The 15,904-nt window shown below is 39.1% G+C and overlaps 1 protein-coding gene across 2 annotated transcripts in view; it reads left to right on the top strand.

Moving 5' to 3' along the window:
• LOC106095684 (protein serrate) overlaps nucleotides 1-15,904 on the top strand; it is a 110,802-nt gene that overhangs the window by 59,381 nt on the left and 35,517 nt on the right. For both annotated transcript variants that reach the window (XM_059363779.1, XM_059363780.1), the window contains exon 5: nucleotides 14,262-14,316. In XM_059363779.1, coding sequence (XP_059219762.1) covers nucleotides 14,262-14,316 — 55 coding nt within the window. The remainder of the gene's footprint in view (nucleotides 1-14,261; nucleotides 14,317-15,904) is intronic.

Here is a 15,904-nt window from a genome sequence, read left to right as displayed (position 1 = left end):
GTGCTTTCGACAGACAGACGGACGGACATGGCTAGATCGACATAAAATGTCACGACGATCAAGAATATATATACTTTATGGGGTCTCAGACGAATATTTCGAGTAGTTACAATCAGAATGACGAAATTAGTATACCCCTCATCTTATGGTGGAGGGTATAAAAATCAATTTGTGTTTGTTTGTATGTTTGTGTGTTCCTTATAGACTCAGAAACGGCTGAACCGATTATCTTGAAATTTTCACAGATGGTGCATAATGACCCCGTGGTGAAAATAGGGTACTACATTTTTTGATATCTGAAGGGGGGGCGGACCCTCCCCCTTACCCTAATTTTCAGAAACGCCAGATCTCGGAAATTTAAGCAAATTTAAGATTTAAGCAAAATTTTGTGTGCTCTTATATAGTACCCTAAAAATAAAAATTTGGTATCCAAAATTCGGATGGGGTACCTAGGGGGGCTGCCCCACCCTAAAACCTACCAAACATATATTTACACCAATCACGACAATATGGGACTCAAATGAAAGGTATTTAGGATAAGAAAACGTATCTGATATCCAATTGTCGGACCAAGTGCTAGGGGGCCCTCCCCAATCCCCAAAATACCCCCAAATCGGACATGTTTACCGAACATGGCAATATGGGACTCAAATGAAAGGTATTTGCGAGTAGAATACGAATCTTATATCCAAATGTGGGAACACGTTTCTGGGGGTCCACCCCTTTCCCCAAACTGGACTTATTTACTGACCATGGGCATATGGGTCTTAAATAAAAGGTATTTGAATGTAAAATACGAATCTGATATCCAAATATGGGACCAATTGTTTGGTCTAAATTTCATCAAAATCGAACAAATATGGGCCCAAGATCTTAAATCGAGAGATGAATCTATATGACAGTTATATCCAAATCTGAACTTATCTGGGCCAAACTAAACAACGATATTGGGGGGGGCTATGGTATATCCCCATATGAAGGGGGTATACTAACTTCGTTATTCTGTTTGTAACTACTCGCAATATTCGTCTGAGACCCCATAATGTATATACATTCTTGATCGTCGTGACATTTTATGTCGATCTAGCCATGTCCGTCCATCTGTCCGCCTGTCCAACCGTCTGTCCGTCAGTTCGTCCGTCCGTCCGTCTATCTGTCGAAAGCACTCTAACTTTCGAAGGAGTAATGCTAGCCCCTTGAAATTTTGCACAAATACTTCTTATTAGTGTAGGTCGATTGGGATTGTAAATTGGCCAAATCAGTTGATGTTTAGATATAGCTGCCTTATAAACCGATCTTGGGTCTTGACTTCTTGAGCCTCTAGAGGGCGCAATTCTAATCCGATTTTATTGAAGTTTTGCACGTAGTATTTTGGTATTACTTCCAACAACTACGCTAAGTATGGTCTACGTCGGTCCACGGTTTGGTATAGCTGCCATATAAACCGATCTGGGGTCTTGAATTCTTGAGCCTCTAGAGGGCGCAATTCTTCTCCGACTTAGCTAAAATTTTGTACGTAGTGTTTTGGTAGCACCTTCAACAACTACGCTAAGTATGGTTTAAATCGGTCCATGTTTTGATATAGCTGTCATATAAACCGATCTTGGGTCTCGACTTCTTGAGCCTCTAGAGGGCGCAATTCTCGTCCGATTTAACCGAAATTATTCACGTAGTGTTTTGGTATCACTTCCAACAACTAAGCTAAGTACGGTCTACGTCGGTCCATGGTTTGGTATAGCTACCATATAAACCGTTCTGGGGTCTTGACTTCTTGAGCCTTAAGAGGGCGCAATTCTCGTCCGATTTTATTGAAATTTTGCCCTTAGTGTTTTGGTAGCACCTCTAACAACTCTACGCTAAGTATGGTTTACGTCGGTCCATGTTTTGATATAGCTGCCATATAAACCGATCTTGGGTCTTGACTTCTTGAGCCTCTAGAGGGCGCAATTCCAATCCGATTTTATTGAAATATTGCACGTAGTGTTTTGGTATCACTTTCAACAACTACGCTAAGTATGGTTTAAATCGGTCCATGTTTTGATATAGCTGCCATATTGACCGATCTTGGGTCTTGACTTCTTGAGCCTCTAGAGGGCGCAATTTTCGTCCGATTTAACTGAAATTTTGCACGAAATGTTTTGTTATGAGTTCCAATAGCTGTGTTAAGTATGGTGTAAATCGGTATAGAACCTGATATAGCTGCTATATAAACCTATCTGTGATCTTGACTTCTTGAGCCTCTAGAGGGCGCAATTTTCGTCCGATTTTATTGAAATTTTGCATGTAGTGGTTTGGTATCACTTCCAACAACTACGCTAAGTATAGTCAACGTTGGTCCATGGTTTGATATAGCTGCCTTAAACCGATCTGGGATCTTGACTTCTTGAACCTCTAGAGGGCGCAATTCTCATCCGATTTTATTGAAATTTTGCATGAGGTGTTTTATTATGAGTTCCAATAGCTGTGTTAAGTATGGTGTAAATCGGTATAGAACCTGATATAGTTGCCATATAAACCAATCTGGGATCTTGACTTCTTGAACCTCTAGAGGGCGCTATTCTCATCCGATTTGTCTGAAATTTTGTACAACGGCTTCTCTCATGGCCTTCAACATACGTGTCTAATATGGTCTGAATCGATCAATAGCTTGATACAGCTCCCATATAAACCTATCTCCCAATTTTGCTGCTTGAGCCCCTACAAATCGCAATTCTTATCCGAATTCATTTATGGTCCGAATTGGACTATAACTTGATGTAGCTTCAATAGCATAACAGTATTCTATATTTGCCTAAAAAGAGATACCGCGCATGGAACTCGACAAATGCGATCAACGGTGGAGGGTATATAAGATTCGGCCCGGCCGAACTTAGCACGCTCTTACTTGTTTACTGTTTTTTTTTTAGTATTTAGAGCTCGCAACAAGTCGATTGTCGGTGTATGTCCATAGTGGCATAGAGTGGATTTGTATCTGCACCCTCTTTTCGACCTAACCTAAAATCACAAATGTCCAATTTCAAACTTTTTTTTATTAATGTATATACCATGTTTTTCTTTGGTACTTAAAACATAGTGTTCCTTATTTTACTTCCCTGGTCATAATTCAACTTCTGGGGTATGCTAAATATTGAAGAAAAAAATTCCACTTCTTTAAATCACCAACGGCTATTTGGTTATTCGTTATTAATTTGTCGAATCATTGTCGACGTATATGCCGTTAACCATTCCATACTTGTTTCCCATCATTATCGGGCAGAAAAATCTGAACTGTTAATGTCCGACATTATCTTTAAAATAGAAACCCACAAAGAAATCAGCGAAAAAAATATGCCACAATAAAAACGGGCATTCAAACAATCATAAACACTTCAAAACCTACACATTTGAACTACATTTTATGGTTATTAATGACATTAAAAACGGTTGGTCGGTCGGTCTGTCGGTTGGTTGGTTGGGCAAACAATGTTGTCCCCGCCATTGTCCCCAAGTGTTGGGAAGACGAAACTCAACTAAAACAACAACAAAAGAAATTCCCATGCCAAAAACCACGTAGGAAGTCACAAAAGCTTCGGTGACCAAGAGTGTTCGCTCAAGTGATGACGTTGTTGATGGTGACTGTGTCTTAAATCATGCCAAACACCATGAAGCTTGAATGAATAACAACAACAACCACAACGACACAATTGTGGCTTACAATGAGCAAGTATGAACTTGATACGTTTAATGATAGTGTTGATGTGTGAGTTGATAATACGTATTAAGGAAAGTCACAGTGAGTAACAATTTTGTCAAGTGATATTTTTGGGCGTGTGTTTTGTTTATTATATGAGAAATATGGGAAATTTAAATAAAATGCGAACAAAATTTGGTAATTTAATATTTAGAAGAGATTTGAATCCAGATTTCCCAGACAAGAACCTTAAGCAAAATCATGCCAACAAATTTTGTCTTTGAAACAACTTCATTTAGTCATTACCAATTGACATTTTTCAAGTACTTAATGCACTTCCAACTCTATTCCAAAATAAAAACCCAGAAAATATCTTTTTTTTTTTTTCAAAATTTTCCTTGTAGCCCAAATGTCCCAAGTGACGAATAGGATTAGCCTCATGTAAAATCCATAAAATTAAAATTACCTCAAAAATCCAATTTGGGCACCATTTCAAATTTAGCCAATTAAAATGTTCTTTTTACAAAAAAAAAGGCAAACTTGCCAAAGATAATGTCGTGAGACAGCCAACATGGAGTAGAAAAAAAAAGAAACCAACAACGAAGCTGATAATTTGAAATGAGTTTTAATTTAAATGTCAGTTTATTGCAATTTTATGCTTTATCAATTTTCATTTAACATGGTGTTACCACGTTAAGAATTACAATCAGCATAAGGAGAGCGAGATAGAAGGTGTTTAGAAAAACCTAAAAATTGGAGAAAGGCAAAAAATCTCCCCCAAAACAGGCATTAATGGAAATTTTACCTTTTCCTTACTTTTCAGTTTTCCAATTAAATTGTGGTGTTTTTTTGTTGTTGCTGCTGCTGCTGAGAATCTAATCTAATCTGGGAAATATCCGTAACCACAAGCCATAAAACACAGCCAGCCAATTCAGCCAATGTCAGATAGTATGGTGCATGAAGACGTAGTAAATGAAGTGTGCAAAGTTTGAGGGAAAATTATTTTCTATTTTCACCAGAGTCCTGAGATCTGTGGCTCAAAGGAGGGGTGGTCTATAAAGTTTGGCAATATGAGTAAATGTAAAGCAAGTTAGAGAGTGCTAAGTTCGGGCGGGCCGAATCTAATATACCCTCCACCATGGAACGCATTTGTTGAGTTCTATGCGCGGTATCTCTTTTTAGGCAAACAAAGAATAGTGAATAAGAATTGTTATGCTATTGGAGCTATATCATATAATAGTCCAATTCGGATCATAAATGAATGCTGGACATTGTAGAAGTCATTGTGTAATATTTCAATTCATTCGGATAAGAATTAAGCCTTGTGGGGGCTCAAGAAGTAAAATTGGGTGATATGTTTATATGGGAGCTGTATCAAGCTATTGGTCGATTCCGATATTAGACAAGTATGAAGAAGGTCATGAGAGAAGCCGTTGTACGAAATTTCAGCCAAATCGGATAAGAATAGCGCCCTCTAGAGGCTCAAGAAGTCAAGATCACAGATCGGCTTATATGACAGCTACATCAGGTTCTACACTGATTTACGCCATACTAAGCACACTTATTGGAAGTCATAACAAAACACCTCATTCAAAATTTTAGCCAAATCGGATAAGAATTGCGCTCTCTAGAGGCTTAAGAAGTCAAAATCCCAGATGGGTTTATATGGCTGCTATATCAGGTTATGTACCGATTTGCCCCATACTTAACTCACTCATTGGAAGTCATAACAAAACACCTCATGCAAAATTTCAGTCAAATCGGATGAGACTTGCGCCCTCTAGAGGCTCAAGATGTCAAGATCCAAGATCGGTTTATATGACAGCTATACCAGATTATGAACTGATTTGAATCCTACTTATCACAGTTATTGGAAAAGATGTCAAAACACTACATGCTAAACTACAGTCAAATTGGATAATAATTGCGCCCTCTAGAGGCTCAAGAAGTCAAGACCCAAGATCGGTTTATATGGCAGCTATATCAGAATGTGAACCGTTTTGAATAATACTTGACACAATTGTTGAGAGTGATACCAAAATACTACTTCTAAAACTTTTGTCAAATCGGACGAGAATTGCACCCTCTAGAGGCTCAAGAAGTCAAGATCCAAGATCGGTTTATATGGCAGCTATATCAAAACATGCACCGTTTTGAACCATACTTAGCGAAGTTGTTGATAGTGCTACCAAAACACTACGTGAAAAATTTCAATAAAATCGGACGAGAATTGCGCCCTCTAGAGGCTAGAGAAGTCAAGACCCAAGATCGGTTTATATGGCAGCTATATCAGAATGTGAACCGTTTTGAATAATACTTAACACAATTGTTGAGAGTGATACCAAAACACTACTTCCAAAACTTTTGTCAAATCGGACGAGAATTGCACCCTCTAGAGGCTCAAGAAGTCAAGACCCCAGATCGGTTTATAAGGCAGCTATATCAAACCTTGCATCGACGTAGACCATACTTAGCGTAGTTGTTAAAAGTGATACCAAAACACCACGTGCAAAATTTCAGTCAAATCGGACAAGAGTTGCGCCCTCTAGAGGCTCAAGAAGTCAAGACCCAAGATCGGTTTATATGGCAGCTATATAAAAACATAGACCGATTTGAACCATACTTAGCGTAATTGTTGGAAGTGCTACCAAAACACTACGTGCAAAATTTCAGTTAATTCGGACGAAAATTGCGCCCTCTAGAGGCTCAAGAAGTCGAGACCCCAGATCGGTTTATAAGGTAGCTATATCAAACCATGGACCGACGTAGACCATACTTAGCGTAGTTGTTGGAAGTGCTACCAAAACACTACGTGCAAAATTTCAATAAAATCGGACAAGAATTGCGCCCTCTAGATGCTCAAGAAGTCAAGACCCAAGATCGGTTTATATGGAAGCTATATCAAACAATGGACCAATTTGGCCCATTTACAATTCCAACCGACCTACAGTAATAAAAAGTATTTGAGCAAAATTTCAAGCGCCTAACTTTACTCCTCGAAAGGTAGCGTGCTTTCGACAGACGGACGGACAGACGGACGGATAGACGGACGGACGGACAGACGGACGGACATGACTAGATCGACTTAAAATGTTATGACGATCAAGAATATGGCGTCTGAGACGCATATTTCTAGGTGTTACAAACGGAATGACGAAATTAGTATACCCTCATCCTATGGTGGAGGGTATAAAAAGGGAAGAAAAAGTCTTTGGTCCAACAGTTGGAAAATTTAGCCTTCTCGAAGAAACTTCCGATAATGGATTGCGGCTAAAAGACTTCGCCGAGGCAAAGAACATGGTAGCTAGCAATACCCGATTCCAACATCGAAGGATTCACAAGGCCCCAAGGATGTCACTCGATTGTAACATGGGAAACAAAATAGAACATGTTGTAAATGTTGGAAGGCATTCAACCAGCGTGTTAGATGTACGATCGTTCCGAAGGACGAACATCAACTCGGTTCATTACCTTGTTGCAGCAAAGGTCCAGACTCGTCTCAATGTGGCGAGAAACGTAAAAATTGACACTACACGGAAGTTTGACACCGAAAAGCTGCAAACACAGCAGGTGGCAACGGCATACTCCACTCGGCTGATCCAATTTCTTTAAGAAAGCACTCCATGTCTCGATAATATAGCAGCGGTATTACAAACCATTGCCCACTCCATGGAAAGAGTAGCAACATCCGTACTTGCATACCAGAAGCCTCCCCCAAGGAACCTCAGGAGTGCCAAAAAGCTACTGATGCCAAGAATGCGGAATACGTCAAACGAAGGAGAGGTATCGCTAGAAAAGGAAAGAGGAAAAACATATTTTCCTCAAGAAGATGAAAGAAATTTAAAGAGGTGAGTGGGAGCCAATCGACATGTTCAGTAGCCACAAGGAAGTCCGAAAATTCTGCCAAAGAATTAAACTTCAAATCGATGTTTTTGGGACAGGCACATCCTCTTGCAGAGACAGAGAAGGAAATCTGGAAAATACACCTGTCGCAATGATGGTGGTATCCGATAATGGTGGCCATGAGTAAACTGCAGAACCAATTCCAGATGATGGTGTAGAATGTGTACCTCCTAGTAAAAACGAGGTCCACGTAGCACCAATACGGCTAAGAAACAATAAGGCAGCAGGAGCCGATAGATTGCCGGCTGAACTGTTTAAGACTAGAGGCGACACGCTGATAAGGCGAATGAATGTATCAACGCATAACCTCTGCATACTATGTCCCGTATTTGAGGTGCGGAGTCTTCTTCTTCTTATTTTGCCCATGATCATTCCATTAAGGAACAGGGACAAACTTCTCATATATCATAAATGCTGTTCGATTCAAGTTTAAGCTAAGCGAGTCCGAACGGCGTATCGCAGTGCGACCCCTCTTTGGGGAGAAGTTTTTACATGGCATAATACCTCACAAATGTTGCCAGCATTAGAAGAGGATAACCATCGGTGAAAATGTTCTGATGTTCTCGTCAGGATTCGAACCCAAGCGTTCAGCGTCATAGGCGGACATGCTAACCTCTGCGCTATGGCGACCTCCAGGTGTGGGGTATAAATATTTAACTTATGAAATTTGACTTAGAAATATCCCATATTTCTGGCCGTGGGGGTTGTAGGGCATTCTTTCAGCTGCATAGCCTATAGCCAGACCTCTCTCGCTTGATTTCAGTCCCCACAAAGCTTCCTTTTTGACCTGAGATTTTTCTTTTTGAAACTTTTTTATGTTCTGCCTTCTCAATCACCTCAAATACTCAGCAGCAGCAGCAGCACATTGTCTATCCTCCGATAGGCAATAGATTTATGACCATTCATGGTGTGGAAACATGATTCAAGCAACACTGTATGATAAATCGTTGGATTTTTTCCACACTTTAGCTGCCGTAACACGTCGGTCCTCTAAGGTCCTCTCTGCTGCTGTTGTTGTTGTTGTTGTTGACTTTTAAATAGTTTAAGCCTTAACGATTTTTGTTTTTGTGTGTTGATCGTTGAAGCTGTAAAAACATATCTCGTGCCTCGTAATCATTGCAAGAGTATGAGAAGCCTTTTGAAGCAATTAAACTTTGAAAGACGTTAGCCCAGCTGGAAGCCAGGAAACCAAGCACATATTAAACTGCACTGCTTCAGAGCTAGTAAAAATTATGTTTTTTTTTTGTTTTTTCTTAAATTTTAAGCTTAACTTGCATCTTTGGCATTTTCTTGGTTTTGTTTCTTTTGTGAGGTTTTTCTTTCAATTTTTGTTTTCCTTTTTTTTTGTCAGCGCTCAGTTGAACTCATAAAATTGCTTTTTGCCTGTCGGATAGTTCATGTCAACGTATGTTACACATGTCGGCAGCAGTTTAACAGATTTAATATGGACGCCCCATTTGAATGATTTAAAGCGAAAGGACGCACGGGGTGAAATAGAGAAGAAGGTAGTAAGGGTTATATGGTAACCATTAAACGACGAAATTTAAGTTTTGGGAATTATTTTTTTTGTTTTATTATCAAAAACATATTGGGTTGCCCAAAAAGTAATTGCGGATTTTTTAAAAGAAAGTAAATGCATTTTTAATAAAACTCAGAATGAACTTTAATCAAATATACTTTTTTTACACTTTTTTTCTAAAGCAAGCTAAAAGTAACAGTTGATAACTGACAGAAGAAAGAATGCAATTACAGTGTCACAAGCTGTGAAAAAATTTGTTAACGCCGACTATATGAAAAATCCGCAATTACTTTTTGGGCAACCCAATATTTGATGCCCAAAAAACCTAAATAGGTTTAAAAATAAAGAAATTTATAAAAAAAACAAAAAATTGTTTTAATTTTCCTCAATGCACTAAATTTTGATTCTTGGAAGCAAAATCGAAAAGCTTCTAAGAATCAAAATTTAATGCATTGAGGAAAATTAAAACAATTTTTTTTATTTTTCACAAATTTCTTGTACCCACCAGCAAAGCAGGGGGGTATATTCAATTTGTCGTTCCGTTTGCAACACATCAATATATCCATATCTAAAAGTATTGGGTTGCCCAAAAAGTAATTGCGGATTTTTTAAAAGAAAGTAAATGCATTTTTAATAAAACTTAGAATGAACGTTAATCAAATATACTTTTTTTTACACTTTTTTCTAAAACAAGCTAAAAGTAACAGCTGATAACTGACAGAAGAAAGAATGCAATTACAGAGTCACAAGCTGTGAAAAAATTTGTCAACGCCGACTATATGAAAAATCCGCAATTACTTTTTGGGCAACCCAATATATATATTCTCGACCGCCGTAAACATCTAAGACGATCTAGCCATGTTCGCCTGTCTGTTGAGATTACGCTACACTCAACCAATTTTATTATTAAAAACAGCAAAAATGTTTGCTAAAACAGCAGCTTTTGTCTGCTAAAAATGTTAAAGCATAACAGCTTTTTAACCAAACATGAGACTGCTGTATTAGCAAACATTTCGGTCAGCTAAATCAGCAAACAAAATCTGCTGAAACAAGTAAAAAGGCGTTAAATTCGGCCGGTACGAACTTTGGATACCCACCACTTCGGGTGTATATGTAAACCACCTTCCGTCAAAATATAGTGAAAAATGCATACCTTATGCCCCATAGCAGCTATATAGACATATGATCCGATTTAGACCAAATACTTAAAAATACAAGTCATTGTTCAATTGCGCCTTTTATGGGGCCAAGACTTTAAATCGAGATATTGGTCATATATGACAACTATATCCAAATCTGGACCGATTTGGGCAAGTTTCAGAAAAATGTCGAAGAGCCTATCCTAAAGCACTGTCCCAAATTTCGGCGAAATCGGATAATAAATGTGACTTTTATGGGCCCAAAACCTTACATCGAGAGATCGGTCTATATGGCAACTATATTCAAATCTAGACCGATCTGGACCATTATGAAGAAGGATGTCTAAGGGCCTAACACAACTCACTGTCCCAAATTTCAGCAAAATCGGATAATAAATGTGGTTTTTATGGGCCCAAAACCTTAAATCGAGAGTTCGGTCTATATGGCAGCTATATCCAAATCTAGACAGATCTGTGCCATATTGCAGAAGTATGTCGAGGAGCTTAACCTAAGCCACTGTCCCAAATTTCGGCGACATCGGACAATAAATGCGCCTTTTATGGGCCCAAGGCCTTAAATCGAGAGATCGGTCTATATGGCACCAATATCCAAATCTGGACCGATCTGCGCCAAATTGAAGAAGGACGTTGAAGGGCTCAACAGAACTCACTGTTTCAAATTTTGGCAAAATCAGACAGTTAATGGGCCATTTATGGGCGCAAGACCTTAAATCGAGAGATCGGTCTATATGGCAGCTATATCCAAATCTGGAGCGATCTGAGCCAAACTAAACTGGGATGTCGACTAACCTCACACAATTGAAGAAGGATGTCGAAAGGCCTAACACAACTTACTGTCCCAAACTACGTCGACATCGGGCAATAAATGCGCTTTTTATGGGCCTAAGACCCTAAATCGGAGGATCGGTCTATATGGCAGCTATATCCAAATCTGGACCGATCTGTGCCATAATGCAGAAGTATGTCAAGAGGCTTGACTAAACTCACTGTCCCAAATCTCGGCGACATCGGAAAATAAATGCGCCTTTTATGGGCTCAAGACCTTAAATCGAGAGATCGGTCTATATGGCAGCTATATCCAAATCTAGACCGATTTGAGCCAATCTGAACTGGGATGTCGACTAACCTAACACAACTCACTGTCCAAAATTTCAGCAAAATCGGATAATAAGTGTGGCTTTTATGGGCCCAAAACATTAAATCGAGAGATCGGTCTATATGGCAGCTATATCCAAATCTGGGCCGATCTGTGTGAAATTGAAGAAGGATGTCGAAAGGCCTAACACAACTCACTGTCCCAAACTACGGCGACATCGGGCAATAAATGCGCTTTTTATGGGCCTAAGACCCTAAATCGGAGGATCGGTCTATATGCCAGCTATATTCAAATCTGGACCGATCTGTGCCATAATGCAGAAGTATGTCAAGAGGCTTGACTAAACTCACTGTCCCAAATTTGGGCGACATCGGGCAATAAATGCGCTTTTTATGGGCCTAAGACCCCAAATCGGAGGATCGGTCTATATGGCAGCTATATCCAAATCTGGACCGATCTGGACCAAATTGACGAAGGATATCGAAGGGTCTAACACAACTACCTGTTCCAAATTTAATCGAAATCGGATAATAAATGTGGCTTTTAGGGGCCTAAGACCCTAAATCGTTGGATCGGTCTATATGGGGGCTATATGAAGATATAGTCCGATATAACCCATCTTCGAATTTAACCTGCTTATGAACAAAAAAAGAATGTGTGCAAAATTTCACCTCAATATCTCTAATTTTAAAGATTCTAACGTAATTTCAACAGACAGACGGACGGACATGTCTAGATCGTCATAGATTTCTACGCTGATCAAGAATATATATATTTTATAGGGTCGGAAATGGATATTTCCATGTATTGCAAACGAAATGACAAAATGAATATACCCCCATCCTTCGGTGGTAGGTATTAAAATAAATGTTTATGCTGTTTTCATATCCACCACAATAGGATGGGGGTATACTAAGCCAGTCATTCCGTTGGTAACACCTCGAAATATTCATCTTAGACCCCATCTTCTTCTTATATATAAAAGTCAATTTGTGTTTGTTTGTTTGTGTGTTCCTTATAGGCTCATGGTACTAAATTTTTTGATATCTGAAGGGGGAGCGGACCCTCCCCCTTACCATAATTTTCAGAAACGCCAGATCTCGGAGATGGGTGGTGCGATTTGGCTGAAATTTTGCATGTGGTGTTCCCTTGTGACTTCCAACAACTGTGTCTAGTATGGTCCAAATCGGTCTATAACCTGATATAGCTGCCATATAAACCGATCTCCCGATTTCACTTCTTGGGTCCTTACAAGCCGCTATTTTTGTCCGATTTGGGGGAAATTTTGCATGCAGTGTTCTGCTACGCCATCCAACTACTGTACCAAATACAATCCAAATCAGTCTTTAACCTGATATAGGCCCCATGTAAACCGGTCTCTCGAACATCATTTATTGTCCGATTTCGCTGAAATTTTGGACAGTGGGTTGTGAAGTTTTCGGTAGAGATTTGGATGTAGCTGCCAAAATGCAAATTTTTCGCATGAACATTCCACTAAGGAACAGGGGCAAACTTCTCACATATCAGTGAGTGCAGTCCGATTCAAGTTTAAGCTCAACGATAAGGGGCCTCCTTTTTATAGTCGAGTCCGAACGGCGTGCCGTAGTGCGATATCTCTTCGGAGAGAAGTTTTAACATGGCGTAGTACCTCAGAAATTTTGCCAGCATTAGGAGGGAAAACCACTGCTGACAATTTTTTCTTCTGATGATCTCCTGGCAAGATAATCAGAAGAAAAATTGGCAGGAGTGGTTTTCCCTCCTAATGCTGGCAACATTTCTAAGGTACTACGCCATGTTAAAACTCCTCTCCAAAAAAGAGTCACACTGCGGCACGCCGTTGGGACTCGGCTATAAAAAGGAGGCCCCTTATCAGTGAGATTAAACTTGAAGTCCGATTCAAGTTTAATCTCATTGATAAAGGGCCCCCTTTTTTATGCCGAATCCGAACGGCGTGCCGCATAGCGACACCACTCATTGATATGTGAGAAGTCTACCCCCTGTTCCTCAGTGGAATGGGCAAAATTCTCTCAATTAGAAGCTTTAATTTTTACAGGTTTGACAGAAGTTTGGTATGGAGGACAAAATTATGACCTTCCTAGTTTGTATACATTTTTGGCAGAATCCATGGTGGTGGCATCCCAAGATTCGGCCCGGCCAAACTTAGCAGAATTTTTTTTCACGTTTTCATTATTTTTCCCAACTCTGAGATTTCTATTTTATTTCTCGAAATAAAACCTCTCCTTTTGCAATCCGCCTATAACAAATATTAAAAGCTCACGTTTCGCCAACATCTTCACTGCAATTTGTAACATTTGTGTTTCAACTTGAATGGAATGAAGCGAACTAAGAAGCTAAACAATTACCATTAATGCCAGTAACACCGATAGCACCGTACAAAAGAACTTAACGGCAACCTCTGTACTTTCAATTCAATTTGACTCCCTGTCTTTATTTCGAAAATTGTATGTTGGTTAACCTTTTCTAATACCTCCTACCTAACAGTGGGTTGGCTAATTTTCCAAATACTTTTCGAAATGTGTCCATTAAATGAACAGAAACAAACAAACAGACAGACAGACAGAGGAACAGACAAACCAGCAAACAATCAACATTGCCACTGCTACTGTTAAAATGTTCCATACGATGTAAATGTCTTTTCAGTGCTTTTCCTCAATGGTGAGGAGGTGGGAGAAAAAGATAAAAAAAGGCAACTTAAAACAAATTGACAAAATAATTTAACCTTAGAGTAACCTTCTTTGGAAAGGCTATGTGTGTGTGTGTATGTGCGCATTTTTTTGGTTAGGGTGGGGAAAGCTCTTGAATTAATCCGCCTTTTTTCTACTCATTTACATACAATGCCATACCAATGTTTTTCAATTCCTTTGGGATGTTTTTTTTTGGTTTTATTTACAGAAATCGTTTACCTTAATACTACAGGCGTTGGACATGTATAATGTATCCTATCCAGGTAAGTTGTTAAATTATATGATCTGATTTTCATCGAAGTTTTTAAGGTTTTCAAGAGAAATGGCTTAAATGTTGGCTCTTCCTATAAGGCACAGGTTGGACGATCTAGCCTTTGTGCATCAGTCTTTACTTGCTTGGAACTGACCATAGAGTCTTAATGTATAAAGCAATTCGCTCAAAATTTTCCACAGTTACTTCTTATCAAATCGTTTATAGCTCCCATATAAACCGATCTGCCTTTTTGGCTTCTTTAACGCCTGAAGTGCCCACTGCTTCTTTGATTGGACTCAAATCTGGCACAATGACATCTCGTACGACTTTCCATTTGGCTGATATTTTAAGTGTTGATTTTTACTATAATGTGGCCACCGTGGCGCAGAGGTTAGCGTGTCCGCCTATGATGTCGAACGTCTGGGTTCGGAATAGTTTTAAACAGCAGTTATCCCCCTTACTAAAGTTGGCTACATTTGTGAGTTATCCTGCCATGTTAAAACTTCTCAAATATGGGATAAGGACGCCCCTTATCATTGAGGTTAAGCTTTAAGCGGACTGCACTCATTGATGTGTGTATGAGAGAAGTATTCCCTAATGTTCCCTAATGAAATTTTCATGGGAAATTTAGTAGTAGTTTAGATTTCTAATGTAAACTCCAATATCTACACCAGGTATGAATACCAGTATAGGAATATAAACTTAGATTGCTCCCATGTTAACCGATCTGCCGATTTTACTACTCGAGTTTCTTGAGACCTCAATTTTTCCAATATGACTAACATTTGCGCCATGATTTCTGCTATGACCTCTAATGTCTTAATCAGATATGGCCTATGGGTTAAACCCTTCACCATAGGATAGGGGTACACTAATTTCGTCATTTTGTTTGTAACTCATTGAAATATTGAACTGAGACTAAGCAAAGTTCGCCCGTCTATCCGTCTGTTTGTGGGTTGAGATGGCTGAAATTTTGCACCTGGCGTTGTGCAAAATTTCAGCAACTGTGCGAGGGAGGTATGGTCGAAACTGGTCCATAATCTGATATACCTGCTATAGAAACAAATTTCCTGATTTGACTTCTTGAACCTCCAAAGGACGCAATTCTTACCTGATTAGGCTGAAATTTTGCACGTAGCATTCTGTTATGACTTTTAACATCCAACCTGATATAATTCCCATATATAGAGTTGCCCAAAAAGTAATTGCGGATTTTTTAAAAGAAAGTAAATGCATTTTTAATAAAACTTAGAATGAACTTTAATCAAATATACTTTTTTTACACTTTTTTTCTAAAGCAAGCTAAAAGTAACAGCTGATAACTGACAGAAGAAAGAATGCAATTACAGAGCCACAAGCTGTGAAAAAATTTGTCAACGCCGATTATATGAAAAATCCGCAATTACTTTTTGGGCAACCCAATGTATGCAAATTTGCCCAATAACATTCCATTAAGGAACAGGAGCAAACTTCCCATATTTCAATGAGTGCAGTCCGACTCAAGTTTAAGCTCAATGATAAGAGGCCTCCTTGTTAATAGCCGAGTCCAAACGGCGGGCCGCAGTGCGACACCTCTTTTGAGAAGAAGTTTTTACATA

Source organism: Stomoxys calcitrans, chromosome 2 (genome assembly GCF_963082655.1).
Source record: "Stomoxys calcitrans chromosome 2, idStoCalc2.1, whole genome shotgun sequence".
In the NCBI taxonomy this organism is placed as follows: domain Eukaryota; kingdom Metazoa; phylum Arthropoda; class Insecta; order Diptera; family Muscidae; genus Stomoxys; species Stomoxys calcitrans.
This window is presented reverse-complemented; position numbering and strand designations above follow the sequence as displayed.